Genomic DNA, 27,077 nt, shown 5'->3' with positions numbered 1-27,077 from the left:
CTACATTAGCGCAGTAATGGTTGCTCTTCTGAGGTAGGTGGTTTGATAAGTCACAAGGTTACACTAAGAAGCAAAACTCTGTGCCTGACTCATGGTGTGTTTGATACCATTACTGCATATAAAATGTAAAATCACCTAATTTTCAAGTAACACCATCCCTTACCTTGATCAGCAACAAATACATTCAATTAAATTTAACTTAATAGCACCCAATCTGATTCAGTGCCAACAAAACTCTTTGAAAACCTTATCATTTCTGGTTTTCTTTTAGGAGCCATGATATTTTGAAGTCACATACAAACATTTCTAGTGCTTATTTTCCTCTTCAAAATTATAATTTCCAATCTGGAAATTAGTGTAATTACTACACTGGCTATCTTAAGTAAGCATTTTTAATCATAATTACATCTTACAGCTATCCATAAGATAAACCCATTTCTTATATTGAAAACATTACCAGTTGTAATTTTTAGTTACATCAAGCATTTTAAATCTAAAATAATTTGATGCTCATAATTGGACTCACTACAGTAAGATTTATTTTTTTCATTCATGCCTGATAATATGCTGTATATAATTAAAGAGATAGGTTTAGTCAAGAGAAGTATGAAAATGCAACCATTTGGAATGTGATCTTTGCTTTCTTCAAAAAAAGCTCTCTAGCAGTGGGCCAATGGACATGAAGGGCTTTTATTTTCCTTTTTGGGTTTCCTGTTTAGATTTTAGGAAGCATTAACTAACCCTATCAATACTGAACATCATATGGAACCTACATTTGTGCTTAGTTTCTAACATATAGGCCTGATTTTCCTCTGCTATACCGCCCTTGAGACTGCCACTGAAAATTTTCCTTCCCCCCCCCCACCCCCGAAGCAAGGTAATGATCCATGATGGAGTGGCGGTGGGAATTCTGCTCATGGTCTTGTTGGAGAAGACGGCCTGGTTGTGACCACCCTCTCTTCCGTTCCCATATCTGGGCCAGAATAGGCTGTAGCTCATGGAGAGCCTTTTTAAAAAAAATATTTAAAAAATCTTCAAGATCGCTTCTGCCTCCTTTAATTGTGCCTCCTTCACCTTCTGGCATTGCAGTGGATGCCTCTTTGCAGCACCGCCAAAGTTTTCTGGCTAGCGGTGTTGGGCTTCCTCTGTGTAGCGAAGATACTGTCAGGAGACCACCCCCAACCCAGATAAATGGGAGGGGTAAGGGGGCCAGATGGAAGTACCATCAGAACCTACCTCCAAAGGCAAAACTGCCCCTAACATTAGCAAAATAAAAATTCTAAAGTTCAATATTTGAACACATTGTTCGAGACACTAATTGGTTTACAAAGGTGTCGTTACCAGACAAATAAAAATTTCTTTGTACCACTGTTTCTCTGCTTGTTTCCTGCTGTCTAATTCTTTGAGTTTACATATCTCTACCTTTCTGTTTGTCTTCAACTCTGTCTTCTTCTCTTTCTGAATGGTTCTGAGACACTAGCCCAGATTTTCCAATTGGGCATATTCACAACTGTAAGTTATTGGTGCATTTTTCACCCTGCCTGACCCATAGTTCAAATGAATGGTAATGATTTGGGAATTTTACTTAAATAAAATATGTCAGAAGCAAGAAAATCTGCCGTGGCTGGAAACCAAACACATGAAAGAAGTCTTTTGAAAAGGCATCACTACACATTCCCTAAAACCTCATTGTCCGGGGAGTTGGATGAGGGAAAACAGATATTTCCATCACATTCAGATTTCTTTCAGTAATAGTGTGGAACCACTAAAATTAAGCTTAAATTGTCACTTAGCTGAAGAAGCAAATAGCACCTTATTGAGTTGAGGTACATTTTGGGTTTGGTTGAGGTATTTGGCTTTATTATGTTCGTTCAGCCCTATTACTTTTGCACTAATCGTATTTCTACTACAATAAATGTCACCTACTCAGTAGTAATACTCAGTTCGAAAGGCTTTCTTCTGAAATACATCAGTAGTGAATTTTTCATCATGGCAGTTTATTTCTATCCTATGTCCCAGATGTAAAGAGACAATCTGTGGAATAATCTTTCAGGCCCTTATTCAACATTATCTAAGTGAGAAGAGGTTATGCAGTTTCTCATTTTTGATCACATATAATAGAATGACAATTGTTGAATCTTACTGAGCTCAACATTTTCACAATCATGTTGGAATGGAAATACCAGTGACAATTAAAAGTACTGGAATATAACAAAAGAAAACACCATGCACCTGAGGTGTGACTAAATCCCCACAAAACAAAACTTGCAAACCTAATAATGCTGTGAACATACAGACATTTCCATGGAATAACAATCTCTCACTTAAACTTTGTACCAGCCTTATTTGCTGATGTTTCATTCAGATTATACAACACCACCCATGAAAACTGGGAGGCCTGATAAAAGAGGATTACACCTTATTATATAAACAAAATGTTATGGAGAGCATTCCTTTCATTGTATAATCAATCCCCCTATATTTATACTCATTTTGGACCTAATGTAAAAGGAACAGATAAAAAGTGTGCTTATATTCAAAACAAATTTAGAAAAATGATATTCTATATTTATCATAAATTAGCTTAGCTAAGAAGAGCCAAGAATATGCAACAGAATAAATGTACAGATTGATAATAACAATAATAATTATTTTAAACAATAGTTCAGCATCTATAATGGTCAGAATGAGTGTAGACTGCTGTTACCTTAAAATAAATTAGCTCCTAAAAATGAACCTGAAATGTTGGCTTAAGAAATTATAGACTTTATACATAAGTGTAACAGACTGTATTCACTTTTTAATAACTACAAATAATGGAGAGAATTATAATATTCCTGACATTTACTGCAATTGAATAATCAACTTTAATACATTGAGTAAAATGCTTTATATATTTTAGAGTTATCCTTCCAAAAATATTATTCACTTCATTTTCTCTTTATTATTGCTCTGTTTCGGCCTTCCATGCTATGCACCATTCCTTGACTATACATAAGTGGACAACTTTTTCCTGATTCTCTATTAATGCTGATCTTGAGAACACTTTGAGTTGGCTTTCCCTCCCACCTATTTCCACCTCCATAACATTGCCTGCCTCTGCCCAACCTTAACCCATCTGCTGCTGAAACCCTCACCAATGCCTTTGTTACCTCCAAACTCAACTATTCCATTGCTCTCCTGGCTGGCCTCCCATTCTCCACCCATCGTAAACTTCTGCTCATCCAAAAATACGCTTCCTGTTCTGCACCAAGTCCCACTCATTGTCCTCGCTGATCTACATTGGCTCGCAGTCACCCAATGCCTCAAATTTAAAATTCTCGATTCATGTTTAAATCTCTCAATGGCCTTGGCATTCCTTACCTGTAACTTCCTCCAGCATTACAACCCCCCCCAAACTTTCCATTCCTCTGACTCTAGTCTTGTGCATCCCACCTCCCTTTGCCCCCATCTTTTGCGGCCATACCTTCAGCCGTCTAGGCACCATGCTCTAGAATTCCCTCCTCAAATGCCTTCTGCTTCTCTATCTCCCGCTTCTCCTTTAAGACCCTTTGTAAAACCCACCTTTTCGATGAAGGTTTTGGTCATCCCTCCTAAATTCTCCTTCTTTGACTGGACATCCATTTTTTTTATTATGTCTCTGTGAAGCACCTTGGGACATTTTTCTATGTTAAAAACTATATAAATACAAGTTGTTGTTGTTAATTTCCTTTCACTCCTTTGGAGAAGTGATTCCTTAACTATGCTCCATGCTTCCCTCTGATAGTTCAACTAAGTCCAGAAATGCATTATGAATCTCAAGCATGAACCTGAGTCCTGTCTTTCCATGCAACAGTTTGTTAGCTACACCAATGTGCTGCACTATTGGACTGATGATTTTCTTCTAAACAAGGCTTTGTGAATACTCTGGGTTTGGTGGTTAATAGTACTTTTAATCGTTGCAACTAAAGTTCTGGTATACTGGTTGCATGCAATTACCTAATAAAGCAATAATGTTATTCAGTTGACCAGTTCAACAGCTGAGTCATTAGCCAAATGCTTGACACGGAACATTTATCCAAATAGTCTCCACCTGCGCATTTCACTATGAAATATTGGCAGATAAGAAATGTTACCAGTAATTTCCTACTATTTGAAAATGGAATGCAGGAGACTTAGTCCAATTAAAAATGATTATATCTTAGAGATATCTTGTTTGCTGTGAATTCCAAATATACAAACTTTATCTGAACTCTATTAAATATATTACAGAAAAGGTCAGCTTTTTTTTCCCCATTAATCATATGACACCACTATCAATAAATCATAAAATACTCTTTGTTTTGGTGCACATATTAAATCCATTACAGAATAAAAAAAACAAATACACAATTTTAATTGCTTAAAAATATCAAACTAAATCACCCATCACCCCTGCACTCACTGACCTACAATGGCTCCCGGTCTGGCCATGCTTCGATTTTAAAATTCTCATCCTTGTTTTCAAATCCCTCCATGGCCTCGCCCCTCCCTAACCTCCTCCAATCCTACAATCCTCCGAGATCTCTGCGCTCCTCCAATTCTGGCTTCTTGCACATCCCTGATTTTAATCGTGCCACCATTGGCGGCCATGCTTTCAGCTGCCTAGGCCCTAGGCTCTGGAATTCCCTCCCTAAACCTCTCCGCCTCTCTACCTCTCTCTCCTCCCTTAAGACGCTCCTTAAAACCTATCTCTTTGACCAAGCTTTTCGTCACCTGTCCTAATATCTCCTTATGTGGCTCAGTGTCAAACTTTGTTTGATAATACTCCTGTGAAGCATCTTGGGACGTTATACTACATTAAAGGCGCTATATAAATGCAAGTTGTTGTTGTTGTTCTTCTTCAAGGGTATCAGGCAGATTTCAAATAATAAATGCACTGTACAAAGATTACAAATTTTACTGTCTGTTCTGGATGTAGATAGCAGATTTGTGCCTCATTATTGAAGAATGACAAGGCAAACAATTTAACTTTATGCATCTTACCTAGGCATCTTCCATGCATTGCTCTGTATCCAGCCGAACAGCTGACACATTCAAAGGAGCCCAGAGTATTGATGCATTTTCCAGTAGGGCACGTATTAGGGTTATGGCATTCATCGATATCTGTTAAATAAGCCAAAATTTTAGCTCAGTTTTTCGAAAACATTTTAAAGACGAAGTTCAGATTCATTTCAAACTGACTAAATTGTCCATCTGTTTACAGAGCTGTCAAAGGACAGCCCAAGAAGGTTTGGCCGCAAAACCTTGCTGATGATTCAAAGATAGGTGGAAAAGCAAGTTGCGATGAGGACACAAAGTGTCTGCAAAGGGATATTGACAGGTTAAGTGAATGGGCAAAAATTTGGCAGATGGAATATAATGTGGGAAAATGTGAAGTCATCCACTTTGGGAGGAAAAATAAAAAAGCAAAATATTATTTGAATGGAGAAACACTACAAAATGCTGCGGTAGAGGGACCTGGGTGTCCTCGTACATGAAACACAAAAAGTCAACACACAGGTGCAGCAGGTAATCCAGAAGGCCATCTGAATATTGGCCTTTATTTCTAGGGGGAATCGAGTATAAAAGCAGAGAAGTCATGCTACAACTGTACAGGGTGCTGGTGAGACCGCAACTGGAGTACTGCGTACAGTTCTGGTGCCCTTATTTAAGGAAGGACATACTTGCATTGGAGGCAGTTCAGAGAAGGTTCACTAGGTTGATTCCGGGTATGGAAGGGTTGTCTTATGAGGAAAGATTGAACAGGTTGGGTCTATACTTATTGGAGTTTATAAGAATGAGAGGAGATCTTATTGAACCATACAAGATTCTGAGGGGACTCAATAGGGTAGATGCTGAGAGGATGTTACCCCTCATGGGGGAATCTAAAACTAGGAGGCATGGTCTCAGAATAAGGGGTCACCCGTTTAAGACAGAAATGTGGAGAAATTTCTTCTCCCACAGGGTGGTGAATCTTTGGAATTCTTTACCCCAAAAAGCTGTGGAGGCTGAGTCATTGAATACATTCAAGGCTGAGTTAGACAAATTTTTGATCAGCAAGGGAGTCAATGGATATGGGGAAAAGGCAGGAAAGTGGAGTTGAGGTAAAAATCAGATCTGCCATGATCTCATTAAACGGCAGAGCAGGCTCGAGGGGCCGAATGGCTTACTCCTGCTCCTATCTCTTATGGTCTTAACATACAGCCTGCATCATAATATAAGCAAGAAACAAAAAAATATTCAGTTACCCAAATCTGTACAATATTTACAAGTATAGCTTTTTGCTCCTCTCCCCAATCAAAAGCATCCAAGTTTGCATACGAAATTACAATGGTATTATACCATAATGTTAAAATTTTGGTGGGTCAGTCGATCTGATAGAGGACTGGATTTTTATCCAATGTCATAAATCTAAATTCCAGCTGCTGCTATTGCTCAAATTCACTTTTTTCCTCGGCCAGATTTGACTGTTCTCAGCTCCTCATTTGGTGAAGCACTGCATGGAAATAAAATGCTCTATTTTGGAGTAAGGACGAGAAAAACTGACAGGACCACATCTGCTTTGCAGATGTACATCTCCATTCAATTGATCTGAGTGGCAAGTTAGCTATGGTTATGACTATGGGAAAGGCCATGCTCAGGCAGTTCCAGCTCTATTAACCAAAGGAAGAAATGTGGCAGAAAAGGGGAAGTGAAGATCTAAAGTAGAAAAATGGGATGAAAAGTGAAGAGGACTGTAGTGTATCATTTTCCATTTATACTAACATCATCTGAAACTGAGCTCAATGGTTATTGGATTTATTCCATAATGATTAGGATACAATTCACTATTATATCACAGTCAATGATTTTATTTACCATTACACTGTCCTGGTCTAGTCATTATGTAGCCCTCTTCACAGTCACAGTGATAAGAACCTGGGGTGTTGGTGCAATGTCCTCTATGACACAAATTGGGCTGCTCACACTCATTTACATCTGTGTGGTAAGAAATCAGAGAAACAAAGGATTAATTTTAAACAGTTATGTAGATAACAATAATCTAAAAGTTTGTAGGATATGATAATTCACAATGTCTGAAACCAGAATTTATTTGCAGTTTATATGCAGCACTGCATTATTAAATTAGATACAAGTTCAAGTTCAAGCCTGAAATCCAAGCTTTACTGACCTGCTGATAATGGTTCTGATGTTGCCATTTACAGCTCCTCTAGACCCATATTTTGTTTCTTAACTTGTCCCATTACCACCCTCCTTGACTTGCACCATCATCCCTTTTGTCATTTAGGAACAGATGAACAGGAGTAGGCCATTCAGCCCCTCGTGCCTGCTCTGCCATTTGATAAGATCATGGCTGATCTGTGATCTAACTCCATATACCTGCCTTTGGCCCATATCCCTTAATACCTTTGATTGCCAAAAAGCTATCTATCTCAGATTTAAATTTAGCAATTGAGCGAGTATCAGTTGCCGTTTGCGGAAGAGAGTTCCAAACTTCTACCACCCTTTGTGTGTAGAAATGTTTTCTAATCTCGCTACTGCAAGGTCTGGCTCTAATTTTTAGACTGTGCCCCCTACTCCGAAAATCCCCAACCAGCGGAAATAGTTTCTCTCTATTCACCCTATCCGTTCCCCTTAATATCTTATAAACTTTGATCAGATCACCCCTTAACCTTCAAAACTCCAGAGAAAACAACCCCAATTTGTGTAATCTCTCCTCGTAACTTATCCCTGGAAGTCCGGGTATCATTCTAGTAAACCAACACTGCACTCCCTCCAAGGCCAATATGTCCTTCCGAAGGTGCGGTGCCCAGGACTGCTCACAGTACTCCAGGTTCGGTCCAACCAGGGTTTTGTATAGCTGCAGCATAACTTCTGCCCCCTTGTACTCTAGTCCTCTAGATATAAAGGCCAGCATTATTGATTATTTTCTGCACCTGTTCATGACACTTCAATGATCTATGTACCTGAACCCCGAAGTCCCTTTGGACATCCACTGTTTTTAACTTTTTACCATTTAGAAAGTATCTTGTTCTAGCCTTTCTTGATCCAAAGTGGATGACCTCACATTTGTCTACATTGAATTCCATTTGCCACAGTTTTGCCCATTCACCTAATCTATCAATATCGCTTTGTAATTTTATGTTTTCATCTACACTGCTTACAATGCCACCAATCTTTGTGTCATCGGCAAACTTAGATATGAGACTTTCTATGCCTTCATCTAAGTCATTAATAAATATTGTGAATAATTGAGGCCCCAAAACAGATCCCTGCGGGACTCCACCAGTCACATCCTGCCAATGTGAGTACCTACCCATTATCCCTACTCTGTCGCCTTTCGCTCAGCCAACTTCCTAACCAAGTCCGTACTTTTCCCTCGATTCCATGGGCTTCTATCTTAGCTAACAGTCTGTTATGTGGGACCTTATCAAATGCCTTCTGGAAGTCCATATAAATAACATCCATTGACATTCCCTTGTCCACTACTTTAGTCGCCTCTTCAAAAAATTCAATCAGATTTGACAGGCACGACTTACCTTTCACAAATCCATGCTGGCTCTCTCTGATTAACTGAAAATTCTCGAGGTGTTCAGTCACCCTATCCTTAATTATAGACTCCAGCATTTTCCCCACAACAGATATTAGGCTAACTGGTTTATAATTCCCTGGTTTCCCTCTCTCTTTTCTTAAAAAGCGGAGTGACATGTGCAATTTTCCAATCTAGAGAGACAGTTCCTGAATCTAGAGAACTTTGTAAGATTATAGTTCGGACATCTGCAATGTGCTCACCTACTTCCTTTAAAACCCTGGGATGGAAACCATCTGGTCCTGGGGATTTGTCACTCTTCAGTGCTATTATTTTCTTCATTACTGTTGCTTTACTTATATTAATTTTATCAAGTCCCTGTCCCCGATTCAATATTAGTTTTCTTGGGCTTTCCGGCATGCTATCCTCTTTTTCTACTGCAAATACTGACGCAAAGCAATCATTCAACATGTCCGCCATTTCCCCATTGTCAATGACAATATCCCCACTTTCAGTTTTTAAGGGGCCAACACTGCTCCTGACCACAATTTTTTCCTAATGTAACTATAAAAGTTCTTCGTAAGTTTCCCTTGCAAGTTTCTTTTCATACTCTCTTTTGTCCTCTAGTCTATCACAGACTTTCCCTTTTGTTCTTTCCTCCCCTCCCCTCCCTCCCCCACTTTCCCTGGCTCTGTACTTGCTTAAAAACTGTTAACTCTTTAACATCTTCCAGTTCTGACGACAGGTCTTTGACCTGAAACATTAACTCTGTTTCTTTCTCCATAGATGCTGCCTGACTTGCTGAGCTTCTCCAGCATTTTCTGTTTTTTTTCCCCTGAACTCCATTGTTTTGACACAACAAACTCTTACCTCTTCTAAACTTAGGGTGAGATTTTTTTGTTGTTTAAATGAAAACTTAGGCTCCAAAATTCTGAGTGCCATGATCCACCATTGGATGTATAGTGGGGCAGGACTTATACCTGCTCTATGGCCGCAATGGAAATCCAAGGATTCAGTTATTGTAACACTGCTGGACAAGGCAGTAATTGGTGAGATTGCCTGGGAGAGTGGAGAAGTCCTTTTGAAAGTGCAGCTGGGGTATTTAAAGCTAGACTGCTCTTAAAGCAGAATCAGCATGCAGAAGGTGATGTTATGGCTCCAAAAGGACAGAGGAAAACTAGAAAGCAACACAAGGGGAGTGCACAGTGATGAAATTGAGTAACTTTTCAGTTATGAAGTTCCATAAACCTTAAATGCTTTTTGTTAATGGTGATATATGGATGATGATCATGATTGTTTTGTTGGAAACTTAAATTCGCACTGGAATGGGAAAAGATGTTTGTGGACTTTGGACAATCATGGAACTTCTGCTTTTAAGGATGGAGTGTTCTGAAGGTTTGTATATTTAAACTATGTGAAGCATCCTGGTTATTACAGATGTATAGCTATATAAGACATAACATAGTCTCTCTGATTAGTTTGTCTTACAGCTCTCTCCCAGCAGATGTTTGTGATACTGCTGCTCCCTCCTCATGTCCAAGTTCCTCTGTCTCAGAGGGTTCAGCTTCTGGCTCTGTCTCCTTCTCAGGGCTCTGAATTTCCAGTCATTTTGAAGAGCAAAATTGGGAGGATACAGAAGGCTTGTTATAGAGTTCCTCCCTCCTCACTGGTGGACTTTCTCAGTAATGTTAAAAGCCATGGTAGTATTGGATATCCCAGGTCTTCAAGAAGTCATTCAGTGCCACATAAAAGATTATTGCTCAAGATAAAGAATCACTGGATTGCGGGTAATATTCTGGCATGGGTGGAGGATTGGTTATCTAACAGGAAGCAGAGAGTTGGGATAAATGGTTCATTCTCGGACTGGCAACCAGTAGCCAGTGGTGTTCCGCAGGGGTTGGTGCTGGGTCCCCAACTCTTTACAATCTATATTAACGATTTGGAGGAGGGGACCGAGTGTAACATATCAAAGTCTGCAGATGATACAAAGATGGGAGGGAAAGTAGAGAGTGAGGACATAAAAAACCTACAGGGGGATATAGACAGGCTGGGTGAGTGGGCGGAGATTTGGCAGATGCAATACAATATTGGAAAATGTGAGGTTATGCACTTTGGCAGGAAAAATCAGAGAGCAAGTTATTATCTTAATGGCAAGAAACTGGAAAGTACTGCAGTACAAAGGGATCTGGGGGTCCTAGTGCAAGAAAATCAAAAAGTTAGTATGCAGGTGCAGCAGGTGATCAAGAAGGCCAACGGAATGTTGGCGTTTATTGCTAGGGGGATAGAATATAAAAACAGGGAGGTATTGCTGCAGTTATATAAGGTATTGGTGAGACCGCACCTGGAATACTGCATACAGTTTTGGTCTCCATACTTAAGAAAAGACATACTTGCTCTCAAAGAAGGTTCACTCGGTTAATCCCGGGGATGAGGGGGCGGACATATGAAGAGAGGTTGAGTAGATTGGGACTCTACTCATTGGAGTTCAGAAGAATGAGAGGCGGTCTTATTGAAACATATAAGATTGTGAAGGGGCTTGATCGGGTGGATGCGGTAAGGATGTTCCCAAGGATGGGTGAAACTAGAACTAGGGGACATAATCTTAGAATAAGGGGCTGCTCTTTCAAAACTGAGATGAGGGGAAACTTCTTCACTCAGAGGGTGGTAGGTCAATGGAATTTGCTGCCCCAGGAAGCTGTGGAAGCTACATCATTGAATAAATTTAAAACAGAAATAGACAGTTTCCTAGAAGAAAAGGGGAGGTTACGGGGAGCGGGCAGGAAATTGGACATGAATTTAGATTTGAGGTTAGGATCAGATCAGCCATGATCTTATTAAATGGCGGAGCAGGCTCGAAGGGCCGATTGGCCTACTCCTGCTCCTATTTCTTATGTTCTTATCCTTGATTCTGAAAGAGTGCAGAGATGCTTGACTGCTGTCGGATGAAAATATCATAGCAGCTCCCTGCATAGTGGGCCCTGATGTGGAGAAAACTGCACCTTTAGTTGCACACTCATTGTATATTATGGGAGTGAAATCCCTTTTGGTTCACAGAATGGTGTGAGTTGCATTTTGGTAGATCGAATCGGGCCAGGACCTACTCCGTTAATGGTAGGGCTTTCGGGAGAGTTATAGAACAAAGAGATCTAGGAGTACAGGTTCATAGCTCCTTGAAAGTGGAGTCACAGGTGGATAGGGTGGTGAAGAAGACATTCAGCATGCTTGGTTTCATTGGTCAGAACATTGAATACAGGAGTTGGGATGTCTTGTTGAGGTTGTACAAGACATTAGTAAGGCCACACTTGGAATATTGTGTACAGTTCTGGTCACCCTATTATAGAAAGGATATTATTAAACTAGAAAGAGTGCAGAAAAGATTTACTAGGATGCTACCGGGACTTGATGGTTTGACTTATAGGGAGAGGTTGGATAGACTGAAACTTTTTTCCCTGGAGAGTAGAAGGTTTAGGGGTGATCTTATAGAAGTCTATAAAATAATGAGGGGCACAGATAAGGTAGATAGTCAAAATCTTTTCCCAAAGGTAGGGGAGTCTATAACGAGAGGGCATAGATTTAAGGTGAGAGGGGAGAGATACAAAAGGGTCCAGAGGGGCAATTTTTTCACTCAAAGGGTGGTGAGTGTCTGGAACGAGCTGCCAGAGGCAGTAGTAGAGGCGGGTACAATTTTGTCTTTTAAAAAGCATTTGGACAGTTACATGGGTAAGATGGGTATAGAGGGATATGGGCCAAGTGCAGGCAATTGGGACTAGCTTAGTGGTATAAACTGGGCGACATGGACATGTTGGGCCAAAGGGCCTGTTTCCATGTTGTAAACTTCTATGATTCTATGACAGTCTGGTCTCATGAGTACGATCCAACAAAATTTAATGGCCCACAGTCATTTTCTTTCTTCTGCATCAAATGTAATTAATTTGGCACACCTATCAAACAGGGCATTGTTGACTTGGTTTATGCAAATTGCTTCACAGTAAACTGTCCTGGAAAAAGTTGCTTGTTGCCCTGTTGAATGATCCAATGGCCAGGAAATTAAGTGCTGTTGTGATCTTCTGAGTCACAATCCTGGTTCTTAAGGAAGTTTGCAGATCTTCTTGTAGGATAGAGTAAAGCTCCTCCAGGGCTAATGGACTGAAGCACACCTTCATTATACATAACTCCACATATATATTCAAATAAGATCTTTGAGTTTATACCCCCTCATGGCTGGGTAACTACAAGAGGTCTGGATCTCTTCCTGTGCTGCTAAATGATACCTGGCCTCTAGAGTCCTCTACTGTTCCTCCTCCAACACACACATATATATATATATATATAAACATATATATATACACAATTATATATCCCCATCAGGAAACCCATGCTGAAATGTAACAGTACAATTCGGGAAATTTCATAAACAAAAAACAGTCTTGAAGGAGTCTTCCAAATGATGCTAAGAGCCTCCAAGATAAAGAACAAACAAATCTGACAAAATATCAAGCCAAAGTAAAGTTATGAATAGTATAACAGTTATATAACAGCACAATGAAGTAGAGCAATTCACTTTTTAGATTCTGGCATCAGCCTCAACCTTTCTCGGATGTTGTGCAAAGTCATTCCTATTTTGTAGTAGCATAAGTTAGATGGACAGTTTTTAGGGTATGAAAGTTGGAATTTAGGACTTATGACATCATCCTGCCCTGAACCCATCATTTGCAAATCCAATCTAAGTTCCAAATTCTGCCCCTCCTCCACCCCAGATAGATCCACCAGATTTACATCAGAATTTTGGGACCATAGAGTTCAACTAAGCTCAGTTTTTTTGCTTTGCCACTAAGTTGGAGGAGTTGGAACTCTTTAGCAATTTAGATTTGGCCTGGATGTGTCTTGGATTTTAACGAAAGAAAAGCCACTCTACTCTATTACTCTTGGTTGTTACTTTCAATGCTGGTATTGTAACGTCTTTCATAGCAGTTGTATTTGATGTGTGATTTCTCAGGACATCCAAACACTAATATCCCATTTACATGACTGGCACAGATTCAATTAGCACCCTGCTGATGCTAACTAACTCCCGCTGTTACAAATCACAATATGTTTTGATGTAAGAAGCCAACAACTGGAATTCACAGCAAATAATGTTTATTTTTGGACTTGTACGTTCTTTCAGTAATCTTGCAATATAATCTGCAAATTTGCCTGATAGGGTCTTGAGCAAAGAACAATGACTGCCTGTCCTGCTGTTATAGGGCAAACAGTATAATTCACTGGTACCATACACTTTACATAGCTCATTAACCACTTTGCTTTGGAGCACAAACAAATTGGATTAGAACATAGATTTGTATTTTTTTTTCTTAACAACAAAGTAAAACTCTCTAAATGACATTGATGACCCAAGCCCAACTAATTTGGTATAAAACTGAATTAATAGCTAGCATGCACACAACATAAACTAACTCCAGCACAGTATAAGAGGTGAATGAAAATCTAAAGGGAATATTTTTGGTTGAAGTGATTCGCCCAGTCTATATTGAAATACTATACTTTCAGGAAAAGCTCTCTTTGATGTTCCTGTTTTAAAAAAATAGTTACATGATATTGGGGCCGATAATACGGTCACTTGCACAGCCCCAGCGCTGTTCATGCACTCTGCGCACCTGTGCACGAAAGAGCTCAGCTTCTCCATAATGCAAGGTCAGCTCATTAGCATATTTTGATGCCTATATCCCAGCGTGTAGAATGTGATGTGCTGGGAGCACGCCAATGTCACTGGGGCATGATTAAAGGACTGCTTGGTGCCATTGAAGATGGGCTTCTCATTTAACAATTGAAAATTACTAGGAGGAGAATGAAGCATTCAGCAATCCTGCTATAGGAAGTCCTGCAGTAAAGGGATTAGAGGAGGAGGCCACATTGCAATGAAAAGTACAGCTAGGGCAAGATGAATGGAAGCATACCAATGCAGTCTCACCAGTGATTTGAATCTGGGAATAGAAGACATTTTTTGGCCTAAGGTAAGTGAGCCCATGTGACAAAACCTTAAGAGGTTGTCTTGCCAATCTTTTGATTTCTTCTCACTGTAAACTTGGTAAAGCATCACAGCGGGGGCATATAGCGTGCTTTGTCAATTGTTGATCTTTATAAATACACAGGCATGCTCATTTTCTTCTGTTTCAATGGGCCATGTTGCCATATCACAATGTTAACTGTATTGGCCATTAAATGGGTCAAGGATCAAGCACCAAGTACGATGGCCACACAAGGTTACTTACAGCTGCCTGTTCACACACTCCCATAATATGGCTGTTGTCTTACATAGAAACATAGAAAATAGGAGCAAGAGTAGGCCATTCGGCCCTTCGGGCCTGCTCCGCCATTTAAAATGATCATGGCTGATTGTCTAATTCAGTACCCTGTTCCCGCTTTTTCCCCATATCCCTTGATCCCTTTAGCATTAAGAAGTATATCTATCTCCTTCTTGAATACATCTAATGACTTGGCCTCCACTGCCTTCTGTGGTAGAGAATTCCACAGGTTCACCACCCTCTGGGTGAAGAAAATTCTCCTCAGCTCGGTTCTAAATGGCATATCCCGTATCCTGAGACTGTGACCCCTGGTTCTGGACTCCCCAGCCATCGGGAACATCCTCCCTGCATCTTGGCCACTTTGGTACATTAATTCTCACAATCCTCTCTTTACATATGTCGCTTTCATATCTCCTTGCACAAGAAATCAGCACATAAAAGGAGGCAGCAGTAGCAGACAGAAGAGAGATCAACAAAATTGCAACCCTTGACCCCTAATGAGGGAGTACTTCCAACATTATGGCCATGGTGGCACCAGATGGAATGATGGAGGGCCAATTCAAAGGCCTTCCCCAGACTCATAGCTAATATCTTTTGCTTTTCATTATTTACTCATTCAATCCTTCACACACAGACCCGCACTGCAACATTTCAGTGCATCACAATGCAATCTCTTGCTACGTGCAGCTGTGATTCAAGGGGTGTATTCCTGCAAGCATTGTAAAGTATGTTTTCTGCACCACCAGGTGCAGCTGGTCCATTCAACTACGCAGCCTTGGCCCAGTACCTCTCAGCATCCAGCATTACCCACATCTACAATAGCAAGCACCAGCACAGAAATGTTGGGGGTAATTAAAAAGCCCACTTCTGGGTTTAACCCAGGCAGGGGTTTGTATGTGTGTGCACCAGGAATTCCCCCTCCCCGCTTAAAGCCGGTGGGCTGATACTTAAATGTACCTCATTGAAATACCTGAGTTACTTAATTCTTTGTATATTGGAAAACTTAAATGAAATTAACCTTACTTGTTCAGATTGCTTCGATTCACTTCAGGTGAAAGCAGGCGGAAAGGGCTGGATCCATGAGGTGAGTGCCTAAATTGCACTGCTTGTGGGCCCAGAGGAGCAGGAGTGCTTCTTCCAGGCCTAAAAGCTCACCTGGCCGACAGGACCCCATGACCGGCCGCCCACCACCCCCCCCCCCCCACCACTCGGAAGGTGGAACCCCACGATGGTGGATCACCCGCCCCCCACCAGATGGTGGCCCCTCACCTACCTCTGCACTCGACCTCCCGACCTCTGATCTCCAAGTTCCGGCCTCAGACCCACCCCGATCTCCACCTCCCTGGTCCTCCTATGTCCTCCCTGGCCCCTGATCTTCGCCCAGCCCTCCCGATCTCCCCGGCCCCTTGGTCTTCTCCCCAGCCCTCTGATGTCCTCTCCGGTCCATGATCCCTCCTCACTCCCTCCCTTCCATCCCTGGCTGTGGCCTGCTACCACAGGCCTTCCTGCCCGACAGCCAGCCAGCTTGTCAATCAGACTGGCTGCCGGGCGCGAAGCCCGGAAGTAATATTTGTTGACTTCAATCACGACACGCCAATTTACTTTCCGGCTTTCGCATGTGAAAATCATCGCCCCTGCTCCCTTCCTGGCTCAACGTCAAAATTAGGCTGTTGACTTTGGAAAGGGGAGGGGATCTGTTAGTTACTCACAGGAAGAAGCACATGTGACAAATTGGAAATAAAAGTAATGACAGAAAGTGCAGATGGACTTGCAAGAGATAGAATCTGCTGGCCTGGGGCTTGCTCGAGGCCTTCAGTTGATTGAATCTCAGAGCCTGCATACAAATATCTTTAGGTAGCACAATATGAGCACTTTAAAGTCATTTAAGACAGTGTTACATAGCCGGAACAATTTGGCGATGTCCATGGAGGAGTCCACAACTAAAATCTGTGTAGTGCTGCATGAGACTGCACTGCAGAGCACTATGGAGAATGTGACCCTGAGCATCAGAGCATCATTGGCTGAGGTTCTAAGCTCAGGCACAGCTTCTCTCAGGAATGCTTGGACTACTGCTATGGAGACCTTGACTCCAATCTACAGCATTCTGTGTTCTCTGGATCAACCACACTAGAGAATCAGATTGCTATAGCCATAATGCAGGGCTTCAATGCCTGCCCAAAGGTCCGCTCCCACACAGATCTCTAGCCATGCTGAGGGAGTGCCCAGTAGTAAGTTAACGACAAAAGTTGGCACAGATGATGGTGTCGTCACTGAGGGCAAGGTCACATCTGAACATCCTGGCCACTCCATTCAAATGGCTACCGGAGAAGTGCTCATCACACAAGCCTAGGCACTAAAGGCATTGTATCTGAATGTGTGTAGCATTCATAACACAATGGATGAATTGACAGCTTAAATAGACATAAATATGTATGATCTGATCGCCATTACAGAGACATGGCTGCAAGATGACAAAGGCTGGAACCTGAACATTCAAGGGTACTTGATATTTCGGAAGGACAGGAAGGTGGAGGGGTAGCTCTGTTAATTATGTATGACATGAGTATAATAGATTGAAATAACCTTAGTCCTAAAGACCAAGATGCAAAATCAGTTTGGGTAGAGATAAGAAATAGTAAAGGCAAGAAGTCACTTGTGGGAGTAGTTTATAGGCCCCCTAACAGTAACCACACTGTTGGACAGCATACACAGGAAGAAATAATGGGGGCTTGTGAGAAAGGAACAGCGATAATCATGGGTGATTTTAATCTACATATAGATTGGAAGAATCTGATTGGCAAAGCTAGCCTGGAAGATGAGTTCATAGAGTGCTTTCGGGACAGTTTCTTAGAGCAGCACATTCTAGAGCCAACCAGAGAGCAGGCTATTCTAGATCTGGTAATGTGTAATGAGACAGGATTAATTAATGACCTCATTGTAAAGGAGCATCTAGGTAGCAGCGATCACAATATGATTGAATTTTGCATTCAGTCTGAGGGAGAGAAGAGTAAGTCTAAGACTAGTGTTTTAAACTTTAATAAGAGAATTATGAGGGCATGAAGACAGAGCTGGCTAAAGTGAACTGGGAAATTAGGGTAAGGGATAGGTCAGTAGAGATGCAGTGGCAGACATTTAATGAGATATTTCATAACACTCAGCAAAAATACATTCCAGTGAGAAAGACTCTAGGGGAAGGATGTACCATCCGTGGCTAACTAAGGAAGTCAAAGACAGTATCAAATTGAAAGAAAAAGCATACAATTCCGTGAAGATTAGTGGCGGGTCAGAAGATTGGTCAGAATATAAAAAAAAGCAAAGAATGACTAAAAGAATAATAAGGAGGGAGAAATGAGAGTACGAGAGAAAGCTAGCTAGAAATATAAAAACAGATTGTAAGAGTATCTACAGGTATTTAAAAAGGAAAATAGTAAGTAAAGTGAGCGTTGGTCCTCTAGAGAGTGAGTCTGGGGAATTAATAATGGAGAATAAAGAAATGGTGGATGAACTGAACAGATATTTTGCATCCGTCTTCACTGTAGAGGATGCAAATAACATGCCAGAAATAATTGTGAATCAAGAGGTGAAAGGGAGGGAGGGACTTAAAATGTTTACAATCACCAGGGAAAGGGTTCTGAAAAAAATATTATAACTAAAAGCTGACAAGTCCCTAGGTGCTGACGGACTTCATCCTAGGGTCTTAAAAGAAGTGGCTGCAGAGATAGAAGATGCATTGGTATTTGCCAAAATTCCCTAGATTCTGGAAGGGTCCCATCAGATTGGAAAATAGTGAATGTAACTCCTCTATTCAAGAAAGGAGGGAGACTGAAAGCAGGAAACTACAGGCCAGTTAGCTTAACATCTGTCATAGGGAAAATGCTAGAATCTATTATTAAGGAGGTTACAGCAGGGCACTTAGAAAATCTCAATGCAATCAGGCAGAGTCAACACGGCTTTGTGAAAGGGAAATCGTGCTTGACTAATTTATTACTCATTGGGGTTTAGAAGAATGAGAGGAGATCTTATTGAAACATACAAGATTCTGAGGGGACTCAATAGGGTAGATGCTGAGAGGATGTTACCCCTCATGAGGAATCTAAAACTAAGGGGCATAGTCTCAGAATAAGGGGTCGCTCGTTTAAGACGGAAATGAGGAGGAATTTCTTCTCCCAGAGGGTCGTGAATCTTCGGAATTCTTTACCCCAAAAAGCTGTGGAGGCTGAGTCATTGAATACATTCATGGCTGAGTTAGACAAATTTTTGATCAGCAAAGGAGTCAAAGGATATGGGGAAAGGACGGGAAAGTGGAGTTGAGGTAAAAATCAGATCAGCCATGACCTCATCAAATGGCAGAGCAGGCTCGAGGGGCCGAATGGCCAACTCCTGCTCCTATCTCTTATGCTCTTATGGTCTTATTAGACTTCTTTGAGGTAGTAACAAGCAACGTGGATAAAGGGGATCCTGTGGGTGTGGTGTACTTGGATTTCCAGAAGACTTTTGACAAGGTGTCACATCAAAGGCTACCACACAAAATAAGAGCTCCTGGTGTAGGGGGTAACATATTAGCACGGATAAAGGATTGATTTAACAGGAAACAGAGAGGAGGCATAAATGGGTCATTTTCAGGTTGGCAAGATGGAACGAGTGGAATGCCACAGAGATCAGTGCTTGGGCCTCAACTATTTACAATCTATATCAATGACTTGGATGAAGGGACCGAATGTACGGTTGCTAAATTTGCTGATGACACAAAGGTAGGTAGGAAAGTAAGTTGTGAAGAGGACATACGAGCCCCGATATCACCAGGGAGGCGGGATGGCAGCGGGGTGGGGGGGGGGGATGGGGGGGCGACTGGGCGATCGCAAGTAAATGGAAGGCACTTACCGTGGCTTCCGGGTTTCCCGTCGTCAACCTGCACAGGGGGTGGACTGCGCACCTGCATCACAGGCTGTCAACTGGAAGAGCCCTGTTTAGAGGGGCAGTCCTCCAATGCTGCTCCTGCAGCAACCAACCAAAAGTGCAGCATGGAGCAGACCAGGGGAAAGGCTGCTCCCAGATTTAACGATGCTAACTCCAGGACTTACTGGATGGAGTGAGGAGGAGGAGGGAGATTTTCTACCCGGCGGACGGGAGGAAGTCGCCTTCCTCTGCCACCAAGAAGGCCTGGCTCGAGGTGGCAGTGGAGGTCACCAGCAGCTGCAACGTCTCCCAGACCTCAATACAGTGCAGGAAGCGCTTCAATGACCTACCTAGATCAGCCAAAGTGAGTACACTTACTCATTCTCCTACACTCTGGAGTCATACCAAGCACAAAGGAAGATGGTAGTGGTTGTTGGAGGCCAATCATCTCAGCCCCAGGACATTGCTGCAGGAGTTCCTCAGGGCAGTGTCCTAGGCCCAACCATCTTCAGCTACTTCATCAATGACCTTCCCTCCATCATAAGGTCAGAAATGGGGATGTTCGCTGATGATTGCACGGTGTTCAGTTCCATTTACAACCCCTCAAATAATGAAGCAGTCCGAGCCCGCATGCAGCAAGACCTGGACAACATCCAGGCTTGGGCTCATAAGTGGCAAATAACATTTGCACCAGACAATTGCCAGGCAATGACCATCTCCAACAAGAGAGAGTCTAACCACCTCCCCTTGACATTCAACGGCATTACCATCGCCAAATCCCCCACCATCAACATCCTGGGGGTCACCATTGACCAGAAACTTAACTGGACCAGCCATATAAATACTGTGGCTACAAGAGCAGGTCAGAGGCTGGGTATTCTGCGGCTAGTGACTCACCTCCTGACTCCCCAAAGCCTTTCCACCATCTACAAGGCACAAGTCAGGAGTGTGATGGAATACTCTCCACTTGCCTGGATGAGTGCAGCTCCAACAACACTCAAGAAGCTCGACACCATCCAGGACAAAGCAGCCCACTTGATTGGCACCCCATCCACCACCCTAAACATTCACTCCCTTCACCACCGGCGCACAGCGGCTGCAGTGTGTACCATCCACAGGATGCACTGCAGCAACTCATCAAGGCTTCTTCAGCAGCACCTCCCAAACCCGCGATCTCTACCACCTGGAAGGACAAGAGCAGCAAGGTCATGGGAACAACATCACCTGCACGTTCCCCTCCAAGTCACACACCATGCCGACTTGGAAATATATCGCCGTTCCTTCATCGTCGCTGGGTCAAAATCCTGGAACTCCCTTCCTAACAGCACTGTGGGAGAACCTTCACCAAACGGACTGCAGCGGTTCAAGAAGGCGGCTCACCACCACCTTCTCAAGGGCAATTAGGGATGGGCAATAAATGCCAGCCTCGCCAGTGATGCCCACATCCCATGAATGAATAAAAAAAAACTCCGTCTTCCACATCACCGTCCCCACCCCCCAACTCATTCTGCACTGCCAACACTACTCTATCACATCACTCCTCACACCCATTCAAAGCTCATCCTCAACTTACCTGCACTTACTCACCTCCCCAGTACTCATTCCACCACTACCACTCAACCCAATCCTCATACAATGTTGTGGCTCTGTCTCATACCCACCCTCTGATGCATCTCTTTCAAAGTCAGCCTCACCCAAACCAATGCATTCAACGGTTGCCATGTCACCATCCCTCACTCACGCCTCTCATTTGCGAGGTGTTGGAACAGGTGTCACACGCACTCTCCACAATCGTGCAGAGGATGGAGGAGTCCAACTCCTGCATGAGTGGAATGGTGGCACAGGTACAGGAGGGAATCTCTGAGATACTGTCACAGAGACATGAGGGCATCTCTGAGATAGTGTCACGGGTGAGTGTGGGAATGTCTGCGATGGAGGGAAGGCTAGCCTCCATCGGGCTTCAAGCACAGCTCAGCAATGAGTCCATTGAAGCCCTGACAACGGCCCTTCAGACTCAGGATGAGCAACTTTCTGCTGCCTTAAACAGCCAGGCAGATACACTAGCACTGGCCTTACAAGGCTTCACACATGTCCTCCAAACTGTCGTCCAGCAGGGTGGTAGCAGTTATGTGGACCTGGCCCAGGAGAGGGATGATGGTAAAAGGGGGCATGGAAGTGGTGACGCCACTCAAAGAGCTCCCAAGTCTCAGCCGTTGCCTCCCTCTCAACCAGTACCCGCAATGCTGCCTCCTCTCCAGGTGGTCGAGTCCGCCCCTGCACAGGTGCAGGTGGAGCAGTCTTTGGAGGGGCCCTTAGGGACACCAAAACCAGAGGGCATAGGCCCAAAGCATCTAATCGGTCAGGGCATGAACAAGAGCAATCTGCCACTACCTCTGCTGCAGCCACAGGGGAAGCACCACATAGGAGTAGTCGTAAGCTTAAGGCAAAGGTTTTGAGAGCACAAAGGGGACGCACAAGGGTGTTTGACGGTTTGTCATGTTTTTTATTTGTATTTAAATTTTGTTAATGGCACATTAAATATTATTATTGTCACCACTACTGCCACGTCTTGGCCATTCTTGACTGGCTTGTGTATTAAGTCCCTTTCATGAAGTTCACCATGAACACCCACACTTGATGCCACCCACTGGGTCACTCTACAGTGGGTGTATGTGTAGTTGCACGACTATTTTGTGCAGGGGGCGGTGGAGGTGAGGACTAGACTCTTCACACAGTCTGATGTTAGGAGAACCGTTCACATACCAGTGACTCCCTGGCCTCACGAGCAGCCAGGTGAGCCGCTGTTCTGCACATGGGTTGCTCCTCCTCCTCTACCTCCTCCTCCTCCTCCTCAATATGGGTGGCAGATGTGCACGGGGCCTCCTCCAGCAGCACCCCTCTCTGTTGTGCCGTGTTGTGCAAGGCACAACAGACGACTGTAATGCGTCCCACTCTGTCTGGTGCGCATTGAAGCACTCCCCCAGTACGATCAAGGCACCTGAAGCGAATCTTGAGCAGCCCTATAGTATGCTTAATTGTACATCTGGTAGCGATGTGGCTATCATTATATCAACGCTGTTGCTCAGTGGTGGGGTTCCTCAGAGGTGTCAGGAGCCACGTGTTCAGGGGGTGTCCCTTGTCCCCGAGGAGCCAGCCCTTGTGGGTGTTCGGTGCATGGAAGAGGGGCGGGATGTTGGACTCCCAGAGGATGAAGGAATTGTGGCATTTGCCAAGGAATCTGGCGCACACGTGAAGGAATCTCTTGTGGTGGTCACAGATAAGCTGAGTGTTGATGAAGTGATAGCCCTTCCTATTGATGAACAGTCCTGGCTCGTGTGGAGGTGCTTGTATTGCTATCTGGGTGCAATCGATTACACCCTGCACCCATGGAATCCCACTGCCCTCTCCGTCTGGCTGAGGTCTTCCATGGGGAAGTTGATATCGTTCAAGGCCCTGCGAAACAAGCCGTCGGTGACCTGCCTTATGCACTTGTGTGCAGACGACTGAGAGACCCCGGCGATGTCCCTGGTGGCACCCTGGAAGGATCCGGAGGCGAAGAAGTTTAGGGCAGTGGTGACTTTGACAGCGACGACTTTGACAGCGACAGTTAAGAAGATGCTGCTCGGCACGAAGGAGGCTGCAGATGTTCGCAACTACCTGGCGACTGACTCTGAGCCTCCATATGTACTGCTCCTCAGAGAGGTCCAGGAAGATAAGCCTCGGTCTGTAGGTCCTGTGGCGAGGGTAGTGCCTACTGCGACGCCGCTCTCTCTGTTGTTGCCCTCCCTGCTGTTGTGCAGGTGCCTGTGGTGCAGCACTGTGTTGTGGAGCTCCATGTGGCGGAGGTGGACGGCGTGCCTGGTGAGGCTGGTGATGTTGCTCGTCCTCGGATGAAGTGATGAATGCAGAATGCAGCTGTGGCGCCCCCCCATCCTGATGGTGTGAGATTGAGGGGGTTCGCAAAGTAGGCAAATGTGTTTGCACAGCAGAGTTAAGAGTATAAATTAATAATTTTGAATGGAAAGATGAAGGTGTTGCAGCCAAAACTTTGTCTGAAGTGACAGAGTTGCTGCAATAAATGAGGTCTTCCCCCCAACTGTCAAATAATCCTTTGCATCTCCCAATGGCTGCTGGCTGAAACACGTCTGCTCCAACAGAGAGTGTTTCCCACAGCAAGAGAAACACGTCGAGGTACTTGACAGACCTCATAGACTGGAGATTTTGGCAGGGATCAAAATTGCATCCCTGCCAAAATCTCCAGTCTATGAGGTCTGTCAAGTACCTCGACTACCTAAATAACAATGTAAATTATCATCCCGCCGGCTTTAATTGCCAGTGGAAGTCCCACATGCGGGAACTGCGCGCACACCCGAACGCGTCATTGCGGAACCTGGAAGTGAGCGGGTTGGAGCCGGGCTCCGAACTCGCTCTGGGATTCCGCCATTTTTGGAGTCCCCCCGCCCCCCACGCACCCACTCGGCCATCCAAATATCGGCCCCAAGGAGTCTGCAAAGGGATACAGGTAGGTTAAGTGAGTGGGCAAAAATTTGGCAGATGGAGTATAATGTGGGGAAATGTGAACTTGTCCACTTTAGCAGGAGGAATAGAAAAGCAGTATGTTATTTAAATGGAGAGAGATTGCAGAACTCTGAGGTACAGAGGGATCTGGGTGTCCTCGTACATGAATCACAAAAAGTTAGTATGCAGGTACAGCAAGTGATTAGGAAGGGAAATGGAATGTTGTCATTTATTGCAAGGGGAATGGAATATAAAAGTAGAGGTGTTTTGCTGCAGGGCATTGGTGAGACCACATCTAGTGTGCAGTTTTGGTCTCCTTATTTAAGAAAGGACATAATTGCTTTGGAGGCGGTTCAGAGAAGGTTCACTCGACTGATTCCTGGGATGAGGGGGTTATCTTATGAGGAAAGGTTGGACAAGTTGGGCTTGTATACACTGGAGTTTAGAAGAATGAGAGGTGATCTTATTGAAACATATAAGATCCTGAGGGGACTAGAAGGGACAGAAGCTGAGAGGATGTTTCCCCTTGTGGTAGAGACTAGAACCAGGGGCCACAGTTTAAAAATAAGGGGTCTCCCATTTAAGACGGAGATGAGGGGAAATTTTTTCTCTCAGAGGGTCGTGAGTCTGTGGAACTCCCTTCTCCAGAGAGCGGTGGAGGCAGGTTGAGGTCGCAATCAGATCAGCCATGATCTTATGAAATACAGAGCAGGCTTGAGGGGCCGAATAGCCTACTCCTGCTCTTAATTAGTATGTTCGAATTTCATCGGTAGCTGTGGTGCCTTCACTTGCACGGCCATCTTCCGACCCAACAGAAGGGTCACTGGGGCATCTCAAGGCAAAAACTGAAACCCAGTAGCCATCCTTCCACTGGAGGAACAACTAGAAACAGCACAAAGTTAGGAAGTAGAAAGCACCCCCATACACTTTGACTAAGGGGAAGCACTTCGCAAAACACATTGAACACACCTGAAATGCTAAGAGTTATATAAAAGTTGAATTGGCTGATCGCAGAATGTGTGCTGACAGTTCATTTGTTCTAAGGTAAGCTCCAGTTTTTTGGCGAGAAATAATGCTTATGTACAACAGGGTGCAATAGGGAAAAGCTTTATTTGGCATGAGATTAAAATTAGGTAAAAATTACTCCCCAGCAGTCTGAGCAGCTTGTAAATCAGCCAAGCAATTCCCTTGTGGTTGGTTTGCCTTCTTTGGCTTCTTGCTGTCTTTCTTCTCCATTGTTAGGTCCCTTTTCATGGAAAAGTTGTAGAGAACAAATTAGGCATCAAACTCTTTCAGACCTTGACAGGGCTATACTATAGAGCTTCCCTAATCTGTCCAGGCAATGGAATTGCTGTTTTAGGATGCTGAAGGTGTGTCCATTATGACTCTGGTGGATCTGTGGGCCACACTTTGCCTCTCCCGAGCTCTTAGCTTTGAGTGTCATGACAGCATAGGCTTTGTTTCCTCCAAAAGCCATTCTTAGAGTCTTCTTGATCCTTCAAATAAGGCTGTTCACTGTTATAGGACAAATGAATCATGGGAACTGCCAGGGAAATGCATATTGGGATGCCGGCCAAGGTCCTAAGGCAAGTCCAGGAAGCGAAGGAGGCAATCGGGAGGGGGTGAGCACAGGCCAACAGCAGCCACAGTTTCAATGTGGAGCAATATAAACCATTCCTGCTCCTCCTGGTTCCACATTCAGTCAAGTAAAATACTTTAAACTTACCTTTTGGGTGGCATCCAAGTCATTGATAGATATGGTGAAAAGCTGATGTCTCAGTACAGATCCTGGGGAACACCGCTTTTTACAATCAGAGTACATTCCCTTTATCTCAACTTTCTGTCGCCTACCTCCCAAGCAATTACCAACCCATGTCACAAGGTTACCTCCAATTCCAATTCAATGTCAGTCATAGAGCTGATGAAAAAACCCTGAAAGTAGGGACTCATTAGTTGGTTCATGACCAACTATGACTATAATCCTTGGGGGAAAGTAAGTGGGATCTTTTTGGTGCCAAGGTGGCTCTAGGATGCCTAGCCATGGAAGATTGGAATCAAGCCAACCCTTTGTAGCAGACTCAGTAATCTGATACTTGAAGTGGGCTATATCCTAGAGAATAGTTGATGATTGACCAGTCAGCCTGGCTCACTATTGTAACATGGAGGGGTAGACATGTTATTAGGGACTTGGATTTTTCCCACTCGGCTACAGATGGTCCTGCAAGCCAATGCCCAAAAGGTGGATGTGGCTTGACAAACAGGGGGTGGCTTTTGGGATAATGAAACGGAAAACCATGTCTGATACTGGGCTTACTTATATTTCCATAAGATCTCTCTAGTTTTCAAAAGTGGTAGAGTATCACATCTCGTTTCAGTTTTAAAATATCTGGTGAATTTATTTTACAAAAGATTAACAAGCCATATAATAAGTTATATATTTACGAGAGCACCGTCCACCTAACTCCTCAAATGGAAAAAATAATAAAAAAGATCAGTGGGATAAATTTCCGTGGGGGCATTCCTGCTTGTCCACCGTAACTTGGGCATAAGAGTCGAAGAAACCTAGGAAAAACGGACGATGACCAGGAGAACCCCCATGGAAATTCAACCCCGCAACACTAAGAACTATGTTGCTTGTGAATAACTTTTAAGGGATACTGCACTTCTTACCACTGTGAGAGCCTACTTAATCTACACTGTTTTTTGGAAATTCTTTCAGGAATTTTAAACTGATCGGTTGTTTTCAAACTAACTTTTTGTATCCCGGAAAACTGTTGCCAGGATTTCCTGGATTTTGAATAGCTCACTATCAGATTTAAACAGGCACT

The 27,077-nt window shown here is 43.4% G+C and overlaps 1 protein-coding gene across 1 annotated transcript in view; it reads right to left on the bottom strand.

Moving 5' to 3' along the window:
• LOC137326682 (latent-transforming growth factor beta-binding protein 2-like) overlaps window positions 1–27,077 on the bottom strand; it is a 607,725-nt gene that overhangs the window by 143,796 nt on the left and 436,852 nt on the right. The window contains exons 19-20 of the mRNA XM_067992000.1: window positions 6,859–6,978; window positions 5,005–5,124 (exon numbers count right to left, since the gene is read on the bottom strand). Of these exons, the coding sequence (XP_067848101.1) occupies window positions 5,005–5,124; window positions 6,859–6,978 (240 nt within the window). The remainder of the gene's footprint in view (window positions 1–5,004; window positions 5,125–6,858; window positions 6,979–27,077) is intronic.

Source organism: Heptranchias perlo, chromosome 10 (assembly GCF_035084215.1).
Source record: "Heptranchias perlo isolate sHepPer1 chromosome 10, sHepPer1.hap1, whole genome shotgun sequence".
Classification (NCBI taxonomy): Eukaryota; Metazoa; Chordata; class Chondrichthyes; order Hexanchiformes; family Hexanchidae; genus Heptranchias; species Heptranchias perlo.
Note: the sequence above shows the minus strand (reverse complement) of the source record. Positions and strands in the feature narration are given on the sequence as shown.